General features: G+C 42.3%; 1 protein-coding gene and 1 non-coding gene across 2 annotated transcripts in view; both read left to right on the forward strand.

Moving 5' to 3' along the window:
- Window positions 1-8,599: 8,599 nt before the first annotated feature.
- On the forward strand, window positions 8,600-8,706 carry LOC114895703. The gene has a single exon (XR_003793605.1). It is a non-coding gene; the product is annotated as a U6 spliceosomal RNA (small nuclear RNA).
- A 1,774-nt stretch (window positions 8,707-10,480) lies between these two features.
- The window catches only part of TOX (thymocyte selection associated high mobility group box), a 297,352-nt gene continuing 286,019 nt past the window's right edge, over window positions 10,481-21,813 (forward strand). Inside the window, exon 1 of the mRNA XM_029222730.1 lies at window positions 10,481-10,812. Coding sequence (XP_029078563.1) covers window positions 10,711-10,812 — 102 coding nt within the window. The 5' untranslated portion in view covers window positions 10,481-10,710. The remainder of the gene's footprint in view (window positions 10,813-21,813) is intronic.

The following is a 21,813-nucleotide window of genomic DNA, read 5'->3' on the forward strand; positions in this document are numbered from 1 at the left end:
AGAGGAAACAGCGGGAACAACGGCGGAGAAGTATCAAAAACATGAGGGTTACAGGTCATTCGTCATTTTCTCCCAGACTGTGGAATGCATTTTCATTTTATTAATAGCATCTTTTAAGAAGTATTTACTTTTTCCTGAAATTCATCAAATTGCATTTTGTCCTAGGGAAGCTTTGTCTAATCCAAGTCACAGTTTCATCCAATATTTTCTCGTATTATTTTTATAGTTTTAGCTCTTACATTTAAGTTTGTGCTCTGTTTAGGGTTAAGTTTTGTACATGGTGTGAAGAGTTTATTTTTTGCATATGGATATCCAATTGTTTCAGGAGAAGTTGTTGAAAAAACTATCATTTTCCCACTGAATTACCTTGACACCTTTGTTGAAAATCAATTGACCATGTATTAATGGGTCTATTTCTAGACTTCTATTTTGTTCAGTTGATCTGTATGTCTGTACTTATGCCACTATCATGTGGTCTTCATTATTGTAACTTTAAGTCTTAAAGTAGTGTAATTCTTGCAACTTTATGCCTTTTCAAAATTGCTTAGGTCCTTTGCATTTCCATAAAAATTTTGAAATCATCTTATTGCTTTCAATAAAAACTTCTAGGATTTCTATTGGGATTTCATTGAATCTATAGATCATTTTGGGCAGAATGATATCTTAATTATATGAAGGCCCTCATACTATGAACATAGTATAGCTCTCTTTATTTAGGTCTACTTTCATTTCTCCCAGCATTGTTTTGCAAATTTTAGTGCATGGGTTTTATGTATATTTTATGGAATTTGTGTCAAAGTATTTCACATTTTTGATGCTATTATAAATTATTTTTTCAATTTCCAACTGTTTCTTGCTAGCATATAAAAATAGAATTGTTATTTCATACTGACATTTTACCCTACAACCTTGCTAAACTCACTTACTAGTTTAGTAGTTTTTTTGTAGATTCTGATAAAGGACTTATATCTAGAACTCATACAACTCATTAACAAGTGGAAAAACAACCCAATTTTACAAAGGCAAAAGCTTTTAGCAGACTCTTCATCAAAAAAGATATATTAGTGGGCTTCCCTGGTGGCGCAGTGGTTAAGAATCCATCTGCCAATGCAGGGGACATGGATTTGAGCCCTGGTCCGGGAAGATCCCACATACCGCGGAGCAACTAAGCCCGTGCGCCACAACTACTGAGCCCACGTGCCACAACTACTGAAGGCCGCACGCCTAGAGCCTGTGCTCCGCAACAAGAGAAGCCACCGCAATGAGAAGCCCGCGCACCACAATGAAGAGTAGCCCCTGCTCGCCACAACTAGAGAAAGCCTGCGCACAGTAATGAAGACCCAATGCAGCCAAAAATAAATAAATAAATAAAAATTTAAAAAACACAAAAAACCTTTCATTTAAAAAAAAATAGATATACTAGTGACAAACATATGAAAAGATGTTCAACATCATTAGTGATTAGCGAAATTAAATTTTAAAAATATGATTACAAACCCACTGGAATGGCTAAACTTAAAAAGACTGATAGTGCTAAGTGTTGACAAGGATTGGGGGCAATCAAATCTTGCATACATTCCTGGCAGGAATGAGAAGGGGTATAATCACTTCTGAAATCAGTTTGGAAATTTCTTATAAATTTAAATATGAATTTGCCATACAATTTAGCAGTCACATTCCTAGATATTTACCCAAAAGAAATGAACACATACGTCCATACAAGTACCTACCCTTGGATTTTTATAGCAGCTTTATTCATAGTACTTAGAGCTAAAATAAACCCACATGCTCATCACCAATGAATGGATAAACAAAACTGTGTTATATTCATAATGGAATATTACTCAGCAATAAAAAGGAGCACGCTACTAATAGACTTGACAATGTGGATGAATTTCAAACACATTTTACTAAGAGAAAGAAATCAGACATAAAAGACCACATATTGAAAGATTCCATTTATATGACTTTTGGAAAAAACAAAGCTAGAGTGACAAAAATCAGGTCAAGTGTTTCTGGGCACTGGGGATTTGGGGAGAGGATTGACTGCAAAAGGGCCAAGGGAAACTTCTGGACTGATGGAGATGCTCTATATGACCGTGAAGATGGTTCACAAATGTATATATTTCTCAAGCTCATCAAATTGCACATTTAAAATTAGCAGATTTTATTGTAGGTAAATTATTTCTCAGTGGATTTGCTTCAAAAAAAAATCATGGTGACTTTAAATTATTACAAGTGCTGGTCCATAATCCCCTATCTGAGACCCTATGGGCCAAATGTGTTTTGAAATTCACAGTTTTTGAATTTTTGAAAGCTTATACAGTATATTAAATAACCCCCCCACTTGATGCCAGATTTGGGGTAGCACCCCATAATCAAACACAATACTATCTGCAGTAAAACATATAGTCACCAAGTCGGAGCAATAAATTCTATAGAGAGCATCTTGTCAGTTCAGATTAGATGTTGCCTCTAGATCTTGCTGCTGAATGTTCCATGAAACAACTTCAAGTTATCGAGCTTTTTGAAGTTCAGAATTGAGATTAAGGGGCTGTAGTCCTGTCTAACCAATTTAGTATTTGCTGTAATTTATAATTCGGGGGTTGATTGTGAGGACGGGAAAAGATTAGGCTGAAGAGATAGGTAGATCACAGAGTATCACTTTGCACGGTTTAATATTTTCCAGGTGTATTTATAAACCACAACTACGAAAATGGCGTATTAACGAAATCTGAGTAAAAGGAGTACCCTGGTTACTCCTTTAGCACAAACTCCTACAACTGCTTATGAAATCCTTGTTGTAATGGAAATAATACACGAAAATCCCATTGTCCATAAAATATTATAATACAAATATATCAAAGTCAGCTCCTATATAAAAGCCTTTCAAGAATCCCCAGTCCCTTCACGATGAAGTTCCAGCTTTTAGACAAACTTTCAGGGATCTGATTCCCTCTCCGTGACTCCCATCCCTCTGTCCTAATACCAGGCACCTTAAAAACTACAACACATACCCAGTTGCTTGTTCTGATTGTTCCCAAACTTTTCTTTGTCTTGAAAGCCTCCTTGACTCTGTTTATGCTCTTCTCTCTGTTTAAATGCGCTTTTCTCCATTCTTTCTCTGGTTAATTTCTATTCTAGAGGTTATAGTTGGGTAAAGCAGTATATAGAGGGTATGGGTATATAGAGGGACCTTAATAGTGGTTTCCTTAACTATAAGTGATATTCAACCATAATAATCCAGATGAGGCAACATAGAGAATATAGCACTATTGTAACCCTTCCCAACTTGTCAATAAAGTGGAAGTGTTTACATATTATGACATCCTGAATTTTTACCAATAGCTTCCTGAGTTAAATCTTTCTGAGACCAAGGAAAAATATACAAGTTAAGTTGTCTTCTTGCAAAGGACACTTTTTAGGGACTTGATATATGAGGGCCACCGATCCCATCTAAAGAGATTCTGTCCCTTCCCTCCAGGAGCTTATAATAGAGCATCAAACACATTAACACAGACAGACATGTTGGAATGCCAGTAGGAACAAAATGGAAACATTAAAGCAATGCATGGATAGACAGGTAATTGCATTATGTAAAGGTCAAGTATAAGTAGATTTATAGTGGAAGGAAGCAGTGAGTACTTAATCAGGGCAGAGATCAGGAACTACAGGTGGAAACGGGGAAGGTTAAGGGTGAAGAGTCACCTGCCTAATCCGCCCTGGAAGAGTTCGTGGGAGGAGTGGGGATCCAGAAGCAACCATCAGCCTGAATGGGAGCTGAAGAGTCTCTTGCTGTCTTAAAAATGTGTGATTTTCGAATTAGCGAATTGAAGGCTATGCATTACAATACAGTATAGTGAAGCAGGAGGATTCCTCTTCTTTCATCCTTGGCTCTGAGACCATCCCAAAAGGCCATCTCTATCATTTGAGAGTATCCTTTTTAAAAAGTACCATTCTAAAAATATATTAAATATTTTAATTCCTAGTTTTATATCATATCTTAAATTTTGCCTGCAAAATCAGATGTTGCTATTTCTGTTTGTAACCAATGTCCTTGACAATACTCAGGAATGAGAGCTAATGTAAAAGAAAGCATTTTTAGATTTCAAAGAGCTACAGGAGATGTCTTCGTTCATTTTTGGGATGAACTTTATCCTAACTAAAATTTATGAGTACAAAACCCTTTAGATAATTAGAGCTAAGTTCAAACCCTCTGTCCACTGGACCTTTTATAAGGAAGGAGTATTTCAAGAAGAGGAGGGGTGTCAGTGGATGCTTAGGTGACTTCACAAATTTTCTCTGGGTGCCGAGATTTTAAAATCTGTCCTAAGGAGAGCCCACACTCTCCTTTGGCAATACATTCAAGATCACTGGGGGAAATTATTTTCATGTGTGACTAAATCCTCAGTGCTCTAGAATTACATCCAGTTCTTTATGTCGTATCTTCAGTGGAGGTGTTCTCTGGCTGTTTGTCAAAGAACTCTTGAGATACACAATTTGAAGATATTACATTGCCTGTCAGTATTACCCTCTCCGGACACAATTTTAAGATATTACATTGTCTGTCAGTATTACCCTCTCCGGTCCTTTCATCTTTCTTAAAGGTCTTATTTTCAAATCCTTTAATCATCTTGATGGTCAAAAACGAAGTGCCCTTCCCTCTTTGTCTCACCGTGGAGGTAGGTGCTGACTAGTTTAAGTCCTATGAGTTATATTGAGATTTTTCTACCCAAGGGCTGCCTTTCTTGTTTAAGTCGAAGTGTTGCTGTTGACTCATCATATCTTTTTGAAAAGCAACAATAACAAAACATAGCTTTGAACACATTTTGAAATAAGACACAGGGTGTACAAGTGAAACAGAATTCTTTCCTTTGTGCTACTCTGTTTCCCCTTTGGGCCCACTTCATGGGAAAGTAGGAGGTTTGATTATCCATTTTCACCAAAATATCATTTACCAAGGCAGGAATATTAACTCAGGTAAGCAAAATGCTTGTTCCTTTCATCTTATCAATCCGACACCTACTCACCTTGCAGTTGACTTTTTATAGAACATTAGTTTGCATCAAAAAAAAATCCATTTAATTGCATTGGAAAAACACTTCACTGCCACTCTCCAGGCCGATACCATGTTGCAGCTGCTCCTATTTAAGGCATAATTGTAGCCTCCCTCTCCTACAAGGAACTAATTCTGATTTTGAAAGGATTTGTCCTCACAGTTTATCCTGATGAGAGAGGACTGGATTATTGCTGTGTAAAATAGCTGAATAGTCCTATTATAGCTATTATGCCACAAATGTTGTATATTGTTGAAGATCAAAGTACTGTACCACACTCAATGGTAAAATGTACAAGCATGGCACACTTCCCATATTATGTAAAAAAAATACTGCATTTTATGAGTCATTGAGTACCATGTGAGGTATCCATGGGCCCTATATCATTTCCTTCAAACTTTCCTCATCATTCTGAAATCCTTTATTTTCTGGTTGAAAGACTTAGAATCTAGTCATTTCTCGCTAGTCTCCCCAGGAAACAAACTTCAGTACTCTGCGTTCTCTTGTTGCATTATATTATGTATTGCATATCACTCTAGTTTACATTTGAATTACTTTAGAAAAATATTGAATGACTCTGGACAACAGTAAATTCTAACTAGCGAGTTGATAAAATGTAAACCTTTCCCATCAAAACCATTAATAATGTTTTTCGAAACTTTAAAACGTGTAGGACTCCGGGTTGGTTAGGTTCTAAGGAAACAAACAGCTATTTCACCCCATAACCTTGTTAGGAAGGTCAACCTATATACACATGCATAATGAGGTGCCTTAAAACAGAAGGTGGCCCAGTGGGGTTCAAATGAATGGTCTGTAAAAAGAACAAGTCTTCTCTTCTACAGGAGAGATTGAGGCATTAGTTTTACTGGAAAGGTCACCCTTAAATAAGAGGCCAGTGAAAGACTGAATATTAATTTAGTTATAAAATATGGCATACTTTGATTTTAGTTTTAAAATTTGGTATTTCAAAATAAATCCCTATGTTTCATTCTCATAGTACCTATATAGAGGGAGTCTCCCTCAGAGAAAAACTAACTCCCAAACCTAATAAATAAAAGTCCCTCAGGAAGTACCACTTTGTTGTTGAATGATTTTCATAAGATTCTCATAAATCACGGATAGGATGAACTGTCTAGGGGATATTTTCCCTAAAGTAACACATTCTGTATGTAATTTGGAGACATTACTACAAGATTTAGGACTTACCGACATAGTACAAAGAATCAGTAAACATAAAATGTGGTCAAGGAAAACAACTGCAAATTTGAAAACACTACAATTTATGAAACCATAATTAAAATGAAGATGGGTAATATTCAGGGTACCAAATCAAAGACTAAGTGTGGTTTGTAATTACTGGTTAGGATTTCCAATGTAATTTGTAAAACTAAATGAGACAGTGAAATTAAAGGTAAAGAAATGAGGACCAGGTCTAGGATATAGGAGGCATTTTATATATTGTAGCTATCCATATTATTACATCAATGCAAGTACGGAGATGTTTCCTTCATAGGCACATGCTTTCTGGTAATGAGAGTATATAAAGTCCCTAGTTCAGATGACCAAATTGTATTTTGGACTTTATACAATAATTCATTCATGTTTTGTTGCCCAGACCCTACCCTAAATGAATTGAATCAGATTCTATGCAGGAGGACCCCGGGCACAAGTATTTTTCAAAGCTTCTGAGGTGACTCCACTGACCAAACAATGTTGGAAATACTGCTGGATAAGACTCTAAACCCATCTAAAGAAGAAACTGTTTTAAGTAATTTGTTTTTATATGTTAACCTACACACAACATATAGCATAGTGCTTCCCCCCGCCCCCCGTTCATATGGCTTTGTTGAAGAATGTACAAATACATGAATAAATGGACAAACGAGTACACTTAGCTGTGACATAGAGTTAAGTGTTCCAGAAATTGAAAAGTAATATAATGACTCTCTACTATTTTATCTTCCAAAGTAATAAGATTTACTCAGAGGTCGAGCTATTCAAATTTCCCCAAGTTTTTCTTGGTAGAAGTGCACCCATTCAATACGTGATAGGTCTTGGGTGTAGCATTGTAAAGAGAGTATTTTTTCCGATTACACCGAGATGACCCTCACGGTCTACTTTCTATGTATGAGGGATTGGAGTTAAGGATTTAAAAATTTTTTACCAACAGCTCACATTCCCACGTGAGTTGGGTAAAACTCGGTCCTCCTCCTGTGTTTCTCCTTTGCTCTTACGGTACTAGTACACTCAACACTTCTGACACCAGATGTGTGGGTTTTCTCCACATCAGGCAACTCTGTGACACCAGCTGAATGTCCTGCAATTGAACTCAACTGTGACACTATCTACCTGCAGATAACATCAGATCCCACGGGATAAGGGCTCATTCTCACAAGACTGCCACCCCCACCCCCACCAAACACACGCACACTTCAGATACCAATTGCAAGTCTAGGTTGTTACCTGTGCTTCTGACCGATCAGCGGTTCCCATGGCCCCCTCCCCGGGTTTGATTAATTCGCTGGAGTGGCCCACAGAACTCAGGAAAACAGTTGACTACTGTTTACCAGTTGAATATGTAAGGGTATAACAAAGGATATAGAGGAACAAACAGATGCAAGAACTACAGAGGGCAAGGTACCTGGGAAGGGGCACAGAGCTTCCATGCCCTCTCCGGGGCCACCACTTTCCCAGCACCTCCACTGTTCACCAACCCAGAAGCTCTCTGAACCCCGTACTTTTGGGATTTTTATGGAGACATCATCACACAGGCATGACTGATCATTCACACCATTTTCATCTCCACTCCCCACTGACCTTCAGGGGCTACTCTCCATATATGAGTGATTGGAGTGAAGAGCTTTTTTATCAACGGTTCACATTCTCACCCATAACACCACACCACGCACACACAAACACATCATTTTGACTCTACACACTGCACGTGGATTTTCCCTCGAGACAGAGGAAAGTGGTAAGTCTGTGGAGCAAAGTGGAGACATCGTTATCTTCCCCCAGGTGTCAAGATGTTGATGATAATATTGCTTCTGCCCTGAACTATCTCATCTTCTGATGTTCACAAGGCCATCGAACAGAAATCAATTACAGATGCTAAGGAAGTTTTTAAAAATCCAATTTTGAAGAGATGTAATACGATGGTAATAAATGCTGGATCGCTGACAGAAATTTAAGCTTAGAAATGTTTAATTTAAACCTAAAAGTTTTTTTTTTTTAATCATAGAAGAAAATGCATATAGGCACATTTTAGCATCTACAATTGAAATTTGAACACTGATGTTACAAACCACAAAACTTCATTTAAATTTTATTATAAAGACCTTTATTTAAAGAAAGAACATATTTTCTACTTTTTAGTTTTTATTTTGTGCCTTGAATGATCTGGAAATATGGAGGCTCTTCTGAATCCAGTGGGGAAAAATTATTTTTTCTTACACTTCTCTCTCCCTACACCAATCTGCACCATGTTAATCTGGAGGTAGGGAGAAAGCTGGATTCTTGCCACTTATAAAAATGATGAGGGTGTGCTCGCTTCGGCAGCACATATACTAAAATTGGAACGATACAGAGAAGATTAGCATGGCCCCTGCGCAAGGATGACACGCAAATTCGTGAAGCGTTCCATATTTTTTTATAAAGCAATTATACTCCGATAAACATGTTTAAAAAAAAATGATGAAGGGAAGAAAGAAAACCATGGCTTACAAGAAAAAGGCTGTAAGAAGTATAAAGCGATGCTTAGCAAAATGTTCCTAAAGGAGCCATGTATAGACGCCCAGTGATGTTCATTTTATCATTCCTTATACTGTCCTCATAGATTTTCTTTCAGATATCTCTGCTTGTACGTGACTGATGCTCTCAATTGCAGAGGAAGCAACATAGCTATGGGAAAGTTATACGGAGCAGTTGGCAATCAACGTGCACTAGAAGGCTGTGCCCGGTGGTGAAATGTTATTAGTATCCTTCTTGGCACCAGAAACAAGTGGAACAGATGAAGTATTTCCAGGCTTCTTTGTAGGGCCTTGGGTCCAGTGTTCGGGGCTGCTCCCTCCTGGGAGGGTAACTATCGCCCACTCCTGTTGGAGTTCCCACCAAGGACAGAGCCTCGGGAATAAATCTGTTGGACAGCGGCCAAGATCCGCCAAACTTTCCAACCACCAGGACACACGAAGTTCCAAGTTTCCGGGTTTGAGAAGTAAGGCGGGAAAACGTGACTGGAGCTTTCCTCGTCCCACTTACGGAACAGAGAAATAGGGAGGCTGATTCCAGGTCTTCCGTGGACCTCCAGGAGAATTACTGGGCTTCCAACTAGAAAAGGACAAGAATCCAGTAATGGGCAATTAGCAAGCCCACGTGTTTTCCCTCTAGCCCAATCTTGTGTGCTGATCATTGTTTTTCTATTTACCCTTTGAACTACCCCTGTGATCTTTTGCGAGTCCTTAAGGCAGCCCTAGCCTTCGCAAACCCTCCTGGGGGACAGAGATCACGGGGAGGCGAGGGCTGGAGGCGGGAGCGAGCAGCAGGAGAGGGGAGACCCTTCCAGCCCATCCACACCCTGCAGTCCTTTCGCGTCCCTGGGACAGTGGCCCACTCTCAGCACGCAGAGGGTTGGCGCTCCCTGAGGGCTCCCAGCCCCGAGAGCGGCGCTGCCCGGAAAAGTCACCTCCACCGGAGAGTGGGAATAGGGCTGGGGGAGCAGACAGCGGGGTGGGGAACGGCCGCGCCGCGGGAGGTGCGGGACGCAGAGAAAGAGGTGGGGACGGCCGCGGAGGGGGCGGTGGGAGCGGGGTGGGGCCGGGGCGGGGCCGGGGGCGGGGCTGCGGGGCGGGCTGCGCCACAGCGCCCCCTGGCTGCGCGCTCCCCGCCGTGCCCCGCGGTCGCAGCTGGCTCGGGCTCGCCGGCCCCTTTGTGTGCGACGCGCTGGCCCGGAGGAGCGTGGCCCGGGCGCAGCGGTGGGTCCCCGGGGTCCCGCCGCCTCGGCCCGGGCCCGGCAGCGCTCTCCTCCTCCTCCTCCTTCGCTCCACCCTCCGCCGGCCCCCGGCCCCGAGCGGCCGCCATTGGGCCGCGAGCTGCCCGCGTCGTGCCGCGCACTCCACCCCGCCCGGCCCCGGGCGCTCATACCCCCCCACCTCCCGCCCCGTCTCCCACTCCAGTCCTCCCCCCATCCCAGGCCTCCAAGGTGGAGAAAATAAACTCAAAGCAGAGCAACTCAGAGACTCCAATAAAACGCCCAGTACCTAGAGCCCGAGCGCTAGCGCGTGTGCCGGGCGGCGAGGGGCGCGGGAGGCGGGGATGGGGGGGCGGGCGGGGGGGACAATGAGCGCATGAAGTTACCTGCCCGGCGGCGGCGGCGGCGGGGCCGGGAGGCGGCGGCGGCGGAGCAGGCTGCGCGCTCGGCGACGACGGGTGCGCGCCGCGGCTTGGGGGAGAGTTGAGCGCTTCCCCCCCCCTTTTCTTTTTCTTTTTTTTTTTTTTCTCCTCTTCTTCTTAAACAAACCACAAACGGATGTGAGGGAAGGAAGGTGTTTCTCTTACTCCAGAGTCCAGACACCTCTCTCTGTTCCGTCTAAGCTTGTTTTGCTGGACACTTTTTTGAAAAAGGCAAAGAAAAGGAGTTGCTTGATGTGAAAGTGAAATGGACGTAAGATTTTATCCACCTCCAGCCCAGCCCGCCGCTGCGCCCGACGCTCCCTGTCTGGGACCTTCTCCCTGCCTGGACCCCTACTATTGCAACAAGGTGAATGCTCTGCTTTTGTTTCCGCCGTGTTCTGAGTGCTCGGTCCCGGGAGGGGGGCGGCGGCGGCGAGCCCGCTGGGCGGCCGGGCGGTCGGTCGCCCGAGGCCGGTCACGGGCGCGCTCGGCTCGCAGCCCGCGGCTGCCCTGCGTGCCCTCGGGGAGTAAATATTGCGGAGCCGCTCCCGGGCTTTGCCCGGCCCCCGCGATGGTGCGGAAAGTGACACGATTTGCTCGATCCTTTCCTTCCTGCTGTTCGCGACTAAGGCTCCCTGCCTAGGTTTGCCGGGGGGGGCGTTGAAAAAAATTAGGAAAGAACGGCGGAATACTTTGGGGGTGTGTCTGGGGTCCGGGAACACGGGCAGAGAGTGGGAGAATTCCCTTTATTTTCTGGTTTCCCCTTCTCCCTCCCTCCCTGCTCTCCCGGCGGTGGGGGCTCGTGGCACCGCTTCCCCGCCCGGGATTAGTTGCCAGGGGAGCCGCCGGGAGTTGGGGTGCCGGGACCCGGGAGACGCCCCCGCCCCCCGCCGGGCACAGCGCTCCGCAACGCTTTTGTTTTCCCGAACCGGTCCGGGCGCCGGCCTGCGGGCCGGGGTGCCGCCGGGGCGCCGGGGCCGGGGGACAGCTCCCGCCCAGGGGTGCGCGCAGAAACAGCAAGTTTGTTAGGAGCCGGGCGAGCGCGTCGCGTTCACGTCCAAAGCTGCCGCCCTCGGCGCGGGGCTGGCGCAGGTCCCGGGCTGGGCTATGCTCACAGCCCGGTGACCCCAGGTGCCGAGGCCGCGGGGGCCCGGGGCGAGGCGGGCCATGAGGGTGACCGGGGCTACCGCGGAGGTCCGCTCGTCCGAGGGATGCAGCAGTCAGGGCGTACGTAGGGAGGGAGTGACTCTCGGGGTTCCTCGAACTCTCAGCCCGCGGAGGGAGGACGCGCGGGGACCAGACTCCGAGAGCAGCCGCAGGTCCACGGCTGTCCTCGCCTCGGGCTTTTTGGACGTGTCTAAGCAGTCCCGCCCGGTGAACGTGGCGGGGAGAATGGAGTTCTCTGAGACTCAGGGCGAGGCGTTTAGACGCCCAGTTCCCGCTCCGTGGTAACCCTGTCAGATACTCCCAGCCCCTGCGAGCAATTCCGTGTTGGCCTCTCGGTGAATTCCGCTGGATAAATCGTTGGGACTAGTAACATTTGCCTGGTGGCGAGTCATCATCAAACAGCTTTTTTACGCGATACAGAGGTATTTAGCGCGCTGCATCCTCAGCCCCCGGGCTCCCCATCACGCAACGAACTCGCAACTCCGAGTCTTGGTCAGTCGACACGCGCACACACACACACACACACACACACACACACAGAGCTGTGAGTTATATCACCCTGTGGAGAAACTCCCCGATGCCGTGTGCACAGTGCAAAACCCAGGAAAAGGGATGTGCATGTGTTGATGATGTTTAGGCAAGTTAGAAACCAGGGAAATCTAGTCTTGTGCAAGGCAGAAAGGCTTTTCATCCTGCAGGAAGGGGCCCTTTTAGCTAGGGGCAAGTTGGAAGGCACGGGTAACTTTGGCCAGAGAAGTTTGCGTGATGAAGTTTCATTATTTGTTGGTAATACAGTCTGTTTTGCCTTAACGAGCAGGTCTTTTGTGTTTGCAACATTTTATTTTTGCTTATAACACTACTACTACTAACAATAATAATAAAGCAGCAGTCTTATCTTGGTTAGTAAAGACATATTCCGCAGTAGTAATTGGAACCAAAAGGTCAGAAACAGTTTGGCAATGAAACTGGACAAATCCTATTAAATTTATCAGTGATTTTAGGCTCCAAAAAGAAGGTAATGACTTGGATACACATTTCACTCGTCATTCTTGTGATAGTAGGGTCAGATTTAATTTAAAAGTTAAATGCTTTGGAAAATCAAGAATTACTCCAATATATTAAATCATTTTCCAATTAAGTGCTTTAAATAATTTTAGTGGGTTGTGCTGTGAATTGAATAAATTAATTTAGAAAGTCTTCAGAATTTCTTTACTAGCTCATTGAAGTTCCTTTTAAGTCACCCGGTGCATGAGGAGCAAACTGTTCTTTTAAAATGCAAATTAGCCACCCTTTCTATAGACTAGATGCAAGTCTTCTACTTTACTTATCCAGGGAATAATGGATTTTTAAAGATGCACAGTCATAAGATACACTTTTAATAGTAGGAAGAGACTTCATGGAAATGTTTCTCACAGGATGTCTGCTCCTGCCTTTCTCTGGGTAGCAGTCTAACAAATATATTTGTCACTGATCCCAGCTTATATTCAGTGTACTGAGTAGGTTTGCTAGGCCCCAGAAAACCCGGGCACTAGTGTTTTCTACTCCATCATGATTAGCATTGGCACAAAATTTCTGTCCAACTCCACAGTTTTAGTTGCTTAGAATGTAGTCAACCAGAATTCATTTTTACAGTGACTCAGGTAGATCTGCAGGGATCTGAAAGGTGGGCAGAAGTTTGAAAGAGGTGAAATAAGAAATCTGTATCCACATTTAGTAAAAACAAGTTGGACCTGACTTCTCCCAGAGAGAGGAGACTGCAAAGTAAACCTTGTCTCTTTCAGAGGTGTCATGAATACGTAGTTTATTACAAGAAACAGTCACTTTGTCAGGTTATTTGTTTTCAATAGGATGATAAGATCATAAATTACTAATTGTCTTTATTTAAGATCTGTCCACACTTTACTAAAGTCAGTGTGCTGAATCCCAGAGGAACCAGTATCTTTCTGTGCTTCAGCATCACACAGTTGTAACTAGTTTCTCCAGTGACATTTTTTTCAATGTCAGAAGAGACCCTAATCCAGAAAATGAATATCCTCTTCCTGAAGCTTTTCTAAACTAAAATGAGGTTGTTTTACTTTGCTGACATTTTCCAGCACTGCTGCTCTATAGATTTTGCCAAAACACTACTTACATTGTTCAGTTAATAAACTCTGTAGGAGGAATTTTTTGGAAAACAGTTTAATTTAGTATCGCTCTATCGTAAGAGCACATTACGTTATGAGCACATCACTATGCAAACTGGCCTCCATTTTCACATAGCCCATTGCAGGAGAGAAGTGAGAACAATGCAACAATGCTGGTTATGGCAACTGTGCGAGGCATCTCTTATACAAACAGCCAGAACGGATGGCACGTTGCTGTATATAGGTCAGCCTTTGAAATAGCAGTGTAGCTCATAGACTGGACAGAAACATGTAGGCTGGAAGTAACAGTGGTCACCTCTGGCAACTTAAAGCATGGCTATATTTCAGACATTGAGAGATGGGTACCATACTGGAGTTTCGTCTAATTAAGGCCATTTTAAGTAACAGTGTATCCCTTAATTGAGCTGAATGTTACCAAAAGAAATTGGATTATAGGAGCTCACAATTGGAGTCCAGTAGTAAAATAGAGTCCTCTTTTTTGGTTCTAGTTGAAGATGTCAGAGCATCAGTTTAAATATATACCCACAGAGTAATAACAGTTCCTTTCAGTTTCTTAGTGCAGTGTCATTTCTGAAGATTGTTTTCACTGATTTTATGCTAAATTGGGACAAAGAAGTGGCACCTTTTCATTTTTGCAATGATACGATGTGTTCAGTTATTGCTCAGTATCTGCCCACAGAAGGAGTAGTAATACAATTATGTTATGACATGGCTAATGACAGGGATGCTGACCTCTGCCAGCAGTGGGAGAGGAAATAATGGTCTTTACTGTTCTCAGCGGTTGCTTTTGTGGAATCAGGTCCTGAATCTTTCTTTGGTTGATTTAGACACAAGGAAGTTCAAAACACAAACCCATACTGGCTATATACAGAGTGAAGAATAATGGGCATTTGGAATATTGGGCTTTTATCATTGAAATGAGGGAGGACAGTGTATAATCTTTTCACATAAACATAGGAGGAAGGACCTATTTGTGATGAACTCTGCGTTAAAATGTCAGGGCTAACATTAGACATTTGATAACTTCTGAGAAAAACAAGATTTATTATCATTTCTGCAAAATCTCCTTCGAGTTTATTTTCCTATTTAGAGTATTACGTATTGCACTTCGATGGGGCAAAACTCATCCTATGTAAAATACAGGATTTGCAAGGACATTATGATGGAGTCATTATTTCTACTTCAATAAATGTAAGAAAAAGGAGGAGGCGGAAGGGGAGGGTTATAAGCAATCTAGAGCATCATGCTTGATTAGCTCTCCACCCATCCCCATAACTTCTAGGACTTTGGGAAATTCATAGTCAATACTCTGAACATCGTTAGTGTAATTAAAACTCCCATGGGAGTGTTATTAAGCTGGCATCTTTCATAAGTTTTGAGGTCTTTAAGTATGTTTTAAATAAATTTATAGGTAAGAGCGTAAGTCGAGCAATCATGGTTTTGGCCACTAAATCAGATAGCATACAAAACCCTCAAATGTAGCTAGCTGTCTTGACTTTGTGGGACACTTCAGTGTCATAAACTCCAATTTTAAATGTCTATGCAACAATTACAGTTTTGAGCTTTGGAGCTCATGATGTTATTTCTAACATGCTCGCATGGTTTAGTGTTCTCACAGTTTATCGTACGTGTTAGAAGTTACTGAGTGACGATACTAAGGAACGTTTTGATATTTTGCTTCGTTGGAAAAACTAAACTGATATTTCAATATGATCTCATTTGCTTGTTGTCGTTTTTTTTTTTTTAAATGACATGATTGCAAGGGCTTAGAACAGAGGAAAGAAGTAAGGTAGCTGAACCTGAAGGGAAAGTTCCAAGTTTAAGAATGGTTTTCTTGGGACCAAAACTGGGTCTCCAATGTGGGTTTTGGTGTGTGGAACTATTTCTTGTGGGCATACTTCTTTTGTGTGATGGGCTCAATTCAAGAAAGGGATGGGGGCTTCCCTGGTGGCGCGGTGGTTGAGAGTCCACCTGCCGATGCAGGGGACGCGGGTTGGTGCCCCGGTCCGGGAAGATCCCACATGCCACGGAGCGGCTGGGCCCGTGAGCCATGGCCACTGAGCCTGCGCGTCCGGAGCCTGTGCTCCGCAACGGGAGAGGCCGCAACAGTGAGAGGCCCGCGTACCGCACAAAAATAAAAAAAATAAAAAGAAAGGGTTGGGTTAGAGAATTGGGATAGGGGTGAGAATCCTATTTAGCTATGAAGGATGACTTATTCTACTGCTTCCCAGCATTGTGCTAACTTCCTAGAAAGTTGAAAAGACCCTGGGGATATTTCTCAGCTATTGGAGATCCTCCTGCCCTGCTGGAAGCCTGCCCTCAACAGCTGCTCTGCCTGTGCGTCTGGTGCCTCTTGCCTCCCTCCTTTTCACCCCCTTCCCAAACACCCCCAATCCTGGAACGACTCCCCCTCCCCTGCTTTTCTCCTTCCCAGTCTGGGTCTGAACCTGGGCGGTGTGCACTTCCGAACCTGAAGCCCTCCCTCTCCTCAGATGCTTGACTCACCATCGTGGCTGTCTTGGCCGCCGTGCTCCCTTTTCTACTTGCCATCATTGTTATCATAACCGTGTTAACAAATCGGTTCTTCCTCCAGTACCTGACCTTCTTTGGGGTAAGGAAGTTGGAATCTGCCAGTCCTCAGGCCCATATCCACTTCTTAAAATCCTGAACTAGGCTACTCTCCTTTTCCCCATCTGAATGAATGACATTGGAGCCTAGAATAATAGACTAAGAAAACACAGACTAAGACATGATGCTGAGAGGAAAACCATGTGGGTATTTCTAAGCTCTTATAGTTCACCTCTCCCTGCACATGTTATGCAGTGTATTGAGAGCTTGAAATCAGCTCCTTGAACATCCCCTATCGGTGAAAAATCTTTATTTAGACTCTAAAATAGTATGAAAGTGGGACTGTGATCTCCTGATGTTTAGTTGCACGTAGTAAGTTAGCTGAGTTACACTTGCAGTGAGTATGTGGGTTGGCCTATGTATGTGTTCTTATCAGAATATGCATAGATGACTAAGATGGGAATAGTTGGAAATGCAGAACCTATTTAAGTAATTACTTTTATCATCCTACATCTTAGCTTATCCAAACGTGAATCTCAGGGTTTCTGGGAAGTCACAAGGTAGAATATTTAACTTACACCTCAAGGAAAATTAAATATAGTTATCATGACTTCATTAAATGTTATTAACATTTACATTTAAAAAATATTATCAGTTGTTTAAGATAAAAGTTATACTGTATACAACCAAATCTAAGAATCTAAAATGTATACCTTTAGGAGAAGACAAGGTTGTGGTAAACCATTGTTAATAAATACTGTGGCCCCCCAAACCATAACTATAATCTTGCCTGCAAGAAGCTTCCACATAAAGCATCTAAATGGTTGAAAGCTGCCTTGTTTAAACTGAATTTAAAATTTTAACATGGGGAATATTTACTTTTACCAATCTTGAAGATATTTTTTCTCTTATTGACTTCCACTTTGATGTCATTGATATCCAGTCGGCTCTCCGTATCTGCAGGTTCTGCATCTGCAAGTTAACCAACCTTGGACGGAAAATATTTGGGGAAAAAAATTTCCAGAAAGTTTCAGAAAGCAAAACTTGAATTTGCCGCGCACCAGCAGCAACTATTTACATATCATTTACATAGTATTTACATCCATTAGCATAGCATTTACATTATATTCGGTGTCATAAGTAATCCAGAGATGATTTAAAGTATAGGAGAGGATGTGTGTAGGTTATATGCAAATACTACACCACTTTATATAAGGGACTTGAGAAACCTCAGATTTGGGAATCCGAGGGGAGTCCTGGAACCAGTCCCCAGAGGAAGCCCAAGAGCAAGTGTATTTTCAGTTGATCTTTTTCTTTGAAGGTGCACTTTCCAGAGTCAGATAGCCTTTGTTCTCCATTGGTTGATAGGGCCAGCTGTAGACAGTGAATTTTTTTTTTTTTTTCCCGGTACGTGGGCCTCTCACTGCTGTGGCCTCTCCCGTTGCGGAGCGCAGGCTCCGGACGCGCAGGCTCAGCGGCCATGGCTCACGGGCCCAGCCGCTCCGCGGCATGTGGGATCTTCCCGGACCGGGGCACGAACCCATGTCCCTTGCATCGGCAGGTGGACTCTCAACCACTGCGCCACCAGGGAAGCCCTAGACAGTGAATTTTTTAAATGTCCCGCTAGGAAAGCAGAGCACCAGGATGCTACAGCTTACATCGGCCCTAATGAATCTGAGCATTTTTTTGTTTTAAACCATGCATGCCAAGTTTCATCCCGAAGAGTAATTTCTCATTAAAAACAGTTGAGTTATAAACTGCTTAGAAATGTGGTTTATAATGGAAGTGCCAAAAGACTGTTAATTATAGCAGTTCTTCTGTAATACTTTGAGACATGGAATTCACATTAACCTGAATGAGACTTTCCTGGTTAAAACACTTTCCTCCCTACAGCATTCATTTTGAAAATGGGAACATTATATTGCTCTGTGCCTGGATGTTGATGGTGTAGCAGAAAAGATCAGAGGAGGGATGATGCCAGAAAGAAGCCCCCTGCTCTATCACTGGAGGAGGTGCTGATATCTTCCCAGATCTCTTTAGTTTGAATAGGCAAGTTTCCCTTCCTTGATTAAAAAGTTAACTTTTAAAATCTATCTTCAGATTTCCATTGTACTTATGAAACATCATCATTGATTTATATTTATAATAACAAAGGTCATGAAACCAGTGTCACTGTTAATGCTTTTCTGTTTGTCCATTTTTCCCTTTGGAGTTTTTAATGGTTCTGCATTAGCCAAGTATTTATTGTTTTTCATTCTTGAGTTATGTGCTTTGATGAAACTGTCTTGAAAGGACTCCTAAATAAACTAGGGCCGTGGTTGGCTGATAAGAAGCTCTGCTAGTGGCCAAGAAAATATAAAATGTTTTGAGTTACTATGTGACTTATAAGTTACAGGTATCTGATCCACAATTGTAACACTGTCAGCTACTGCATGGAATACTTTTCCATTAAAGTCTTTGAGCCCCTATCTGGAAGTTACCTAGTCAGGGAAATTGGTGTGTGTGTGTGTGTGTGTTTGGGTGAGCATGTGTTTTTCTGTGTTTCTCATGGTCCTGGATATAATCTGCCCATAGATGCATGAGAATTTATCAGAAATGGCAGAATCTCTCAACGTGTACAACAACAACAAAGGCAATCATACTGGTCAGTAGGAATGCCTCATTACCACTCCTTTTTAAGAAGTGTAGCCATATTTCACATGAGATGATGCTTTTCACAATGCTAGGGCTTTAATTGGGCAAATTATACCTTAATAAGACTAAAGAACTGGATCTTTCCTGAGGAACACCTAGGCCTTTCTGAAGAAAAGACTCTTCTTGAAGATTTCATATAAAAACTGGGGCTCTTGAACCTGTGTTGACTTACCCCCTGGGCAAAATAAATATAACCCTGAAAGGATATGATTCCCTCCCTCTCTATTTCCCATTCTCTTCAGAAGCCTGACTCTGTTTGATGTCTGGTAAAAGTTCTGAAACTAAAACCTATAATCCACCTGTGTCCCAATCTTCCATGTATCCACAGGAGGAAATAATTAATGTTTGTATCAGAGCACCTTTATGAGAATCAAGGAGTCAGCACAGGTAGATTATTTAGAAATCACACGAGGAAAGATGTTCAAAAATTCAAACAGTGGTAGACCTTAGAAAAATACCATCTTCTCGGTCCATTTCTTCTATTTCGGCTACCTTACTGAAATGAACGTGTCTTCCAAAGTCGTAGACTAGTGATTCTTTCAGGAAAGGAGTGAAAAGAATAACCTTTCTAGAAGGTCCAAGGTGAATTGGGGAAAATGGGGTGTGTGTAGCTACATAGGTAGCCTGTAATCTCCCTCTCTCAGATAGTGATAAGCCCCCAGGGGGCGTCTTTTTCCCTTTCTGCATTGCGAGTCAGTGCACCTAATGAGAGATGCTAGGATGGAAGCTGTTGCCTATGATGCTGTGTAAGAGGATGAAATAAAGTTGAGACTGCCTGCTCCAGAGGGAAATACCCTCTTGTAGTTCCTGACTTCAGGCAAGCAAGCTTGCCCCTCACCACCTTCCTCTGATATATGGGTCAGAGATGGGAAATATAATGTGCAAGATTAATTAAAGAATGGACCAACTGGGTCTAAAGATAGTCCAATTACATTGAAAGCATATCTGCGCGCCACCTGAATTCCTTAAGTCCTTTAACTCAGTTAAATGGGTAATTTGAAAAATGATGGGTAAAGTGTTATATGCATTGGCATCTCCAAGCCATTGCACAAACCAGTTCTTTCCTTCTATGCCAGTATGCCTCTGCCTAAAATGCCAGGAACAATTGTATAAAGAGAAATGTTAATAATAAAGAGGCAGGATAACCTTTCAACAAAAAGTATATTTTATCATTTGGCAGATGCAGTCATGAACATTAATCATTGAAACCTGCAGATACTAGAAGCTTAATATCAAAGCTAATGATTTATTTTATGTTAATGACTTTCTGCCAGGGCATAAAAGACTGTTCATAATGGACTCTCCGCGCCGTGTTCACTTACTAAGGCTAATGGGATAATCTTTACTCTCCCAAAATTAAGCTTTTTGAAATAAATTATGCTGTTATTTTTCAAGGTAACTCTCCAAAATTTACTGCAAAACTAATCTTTTAAGAACTGATTAAAGACATAAAGAGGAAGAAAATTCCCAAAGCAGCTTTTCTAGTTCATGAACAGTTTGACTTAATTAAAGAGAGAAAGTTTGCACGTATGCTAATATCCCTGAACCTGTAATGCCAAACAATTTGAAAGTCAGCCTTCGGTGACAAGGTCCGCCTTTGGAGATTCAGCTCCTGTAAGTACATCCCATAATAGAACCCATTTTTGTCGATTACCAGCCAATAATGAGCTGAACGGTAGTAAAACATTGAGTTGTTCACTGGGAAGTTTTAAAAATCATGTTTATAATTAGTTACAACCAACATTCTATTTCAATAAGAGATAATTTGCCTACTAAAGTTCACATAATGTGCTAATCATGTCTAGTGGTTAATAAAGGCCTCCTACCTCACTCCCCTGATGGCTATAAAAGGCTATTATATTCATGGCAGCAGTTCAGGTACAGCTGCTGTGTGTTAATAATGCATCATTGTCCCACTAATCAACACAGCAAAGGTCAGCACCCCTAAGCACCTAAACTACCTCTTCTCTTTCCAAAATATTTATTAACACCTTAAAAGCATATCTGTTCATCTTCCTTAGCTTCGAGTCAGTTAATTCCACTCCAAGCTACTTGTGTGATAAAGGTTTTGTAACCTAAGCGAGGTTGTGGAGGAGATGAATGTAGATTCATACTAATCTTCTCCCATAAACATGTTTCCATTTCCACAGTCATTGACTGAATTAGTGTGAGGTTGGTATAGCCACGAACCCCTTTGTAATTAAGTAGGTGTGTTCCAGAGGGAGAACGTTTTCAGATTTTACGTGTTATTTAAAGAGACATTTGGAAGAAGATCAACTTTTCAATAAGCAGAATCATTTAAAGTAAACAGAGCGAATCGGGAAACAGGAAGGGATATTTAAAGTCTAAACAGACAGGAATCCACGTTAGTTTGTAGACCTGAAACAGTAGTGAAATATTATTTGCTTAATTGTTCTTTTGGCATAGGGAAGCAATAATAGTAAAAGCTTCTTAAACCATATTTTCTGCACACAACATATTCACGTGGGAATTCCATTTTGCTAGAAAATCATGCAAATCAATAAGCCAGCACTTATCTGCATTAAAATTGGGCAGACAGCAATTTATAGGCATAGTGATAGTGTAGTTCTCTTGACACCCTTGGTTAGTGTTTAAGATAATCCTTGCTTTTGTGTCCTCAGAGAGCAGCCCAAAATGTTAAGTGAACAAGATCTCATTTTCTTATCTTGTATTATTGTCTTCTGTTATTCATTTTGATAACCTTGTGTGTGTGTGCTTGTGAGAGTGTGTCTTTTTCCTTTAGGGCTTGAGAACCTTAAACGTTTCAAGAGAAG

The sequence above is a fragment of the Monodon monoceros genome, unplaced genomic scaffold (assembly GCF_005190385.1).
Source record: "Monodon monoceros isolate NGI ecotype Baffin Bay Population unplaced genomic scaffold, NGI_Narwhal_1 Super_Scaffold_14, whole genome shotgun sequence".
Classification (NCBI taxonomy): Eukaryota; Metazoa; Chordata; class Mammalia; order Artiodactyla; family Monodontidae; genus Monodon; species Monodon monoceros.